The sequence below is a fragment of the Xiphophorus maculatus genome, chromosome 16 (genome assembly GCF_002775205.1).
Source record: "Xiphophorus maculatus strain JP 163 A chromosome 16, X_maculatus-5.0-male, whole genome shotgun sequence".
NCBI lineage: Eukaryota > Metazoa > Chordata > Actinopteri > Cyprinodontiformes > Poeciliidae > Xiphophorus > Xiphophorus maculatus.
Genome location: NC_036458.1, coordinates 24973868 through 24974537, shown reverse-complemented (window position 1 = coordinate 24974537; position 670 = coordinate 24973868). Strand labels below are relative to the sequence as shown.

Sequence of the window (670 nt, the reverse complement as noted above, 5' to 3'; positions counted from 1 at the left end):
CTGTGAAAACAGAAGCCATAGTGTGGAAAGACGCGCATATGAAAACCTCCCTGGTCCTAAATTCTCTCTGGCCAGCGGAGACTGTGATGTTCGTGTATGACAACAACCTAGAAGACCTCAACAAGAACATGGAGGGTCTGGTGGGCAGCGGAAACTTTGCTGCAGCCACTGCGGCGAGTCAGTGCCGCAACCTCATGGCCCATTCTGCGGCTGCGGCCGCTTTCGGAGGACACGCCTCTAACCTGGTGCATTCCTCAGCTGGTTACTCCACAGTGGACGTTTCCACCTCAAGCTCCAGTGAGACTACTGCATCTTCAGGAAAACAATGCGGGGCCGGACCCTGCCCCGCAGCTGCCGTGCCGCACCAGAGTTCATCAGCTGCAACAGCGTTACCATACAGCTACTTTGGTAACAGTTACTATCCCTGCAGGATGGGGAGAAGCTCTATTAAATCATGCACCCAGGCGACTGGAGCTGCGCTCAGCTCGCAGTACATGGACACTACAGTGAGCCCTGACGAGTACCCGAACCACCGGGCCAAGGAGTTCACATTTTACCACGGCTATGCCAACCCCTACCAGTCCATGGGCAGCTATCTGGACGTATCAGTTGTCCAAACACTTGGCAGCGGAGATCCACGCCATGAAACCCTTCTCCCCATGGACAGCTA

General features: G+C 55.2%; 1 protein-coding gene across 1 annotated transcript in view; it reads left to right on the top strand.

Moving 5' to 3' along the window:
- LOC102230850 (homeobox protein Hox-B13a) overlaps window positions 1-670 on the top strand; it is a 2345-nt gene continuing 1675 nt past the window's right edge. The window contains exon 1 of the mRNA XM_005811923.2: window positions 1-670. This exon is cut by the window's right edge and continues 95 nt beyond it. Within this exon, the coding sequence (XP_005811980.1) occupies window positions 39-670 (632 nt within the window). The 5' untranslated portion in view covers window positions 1-38.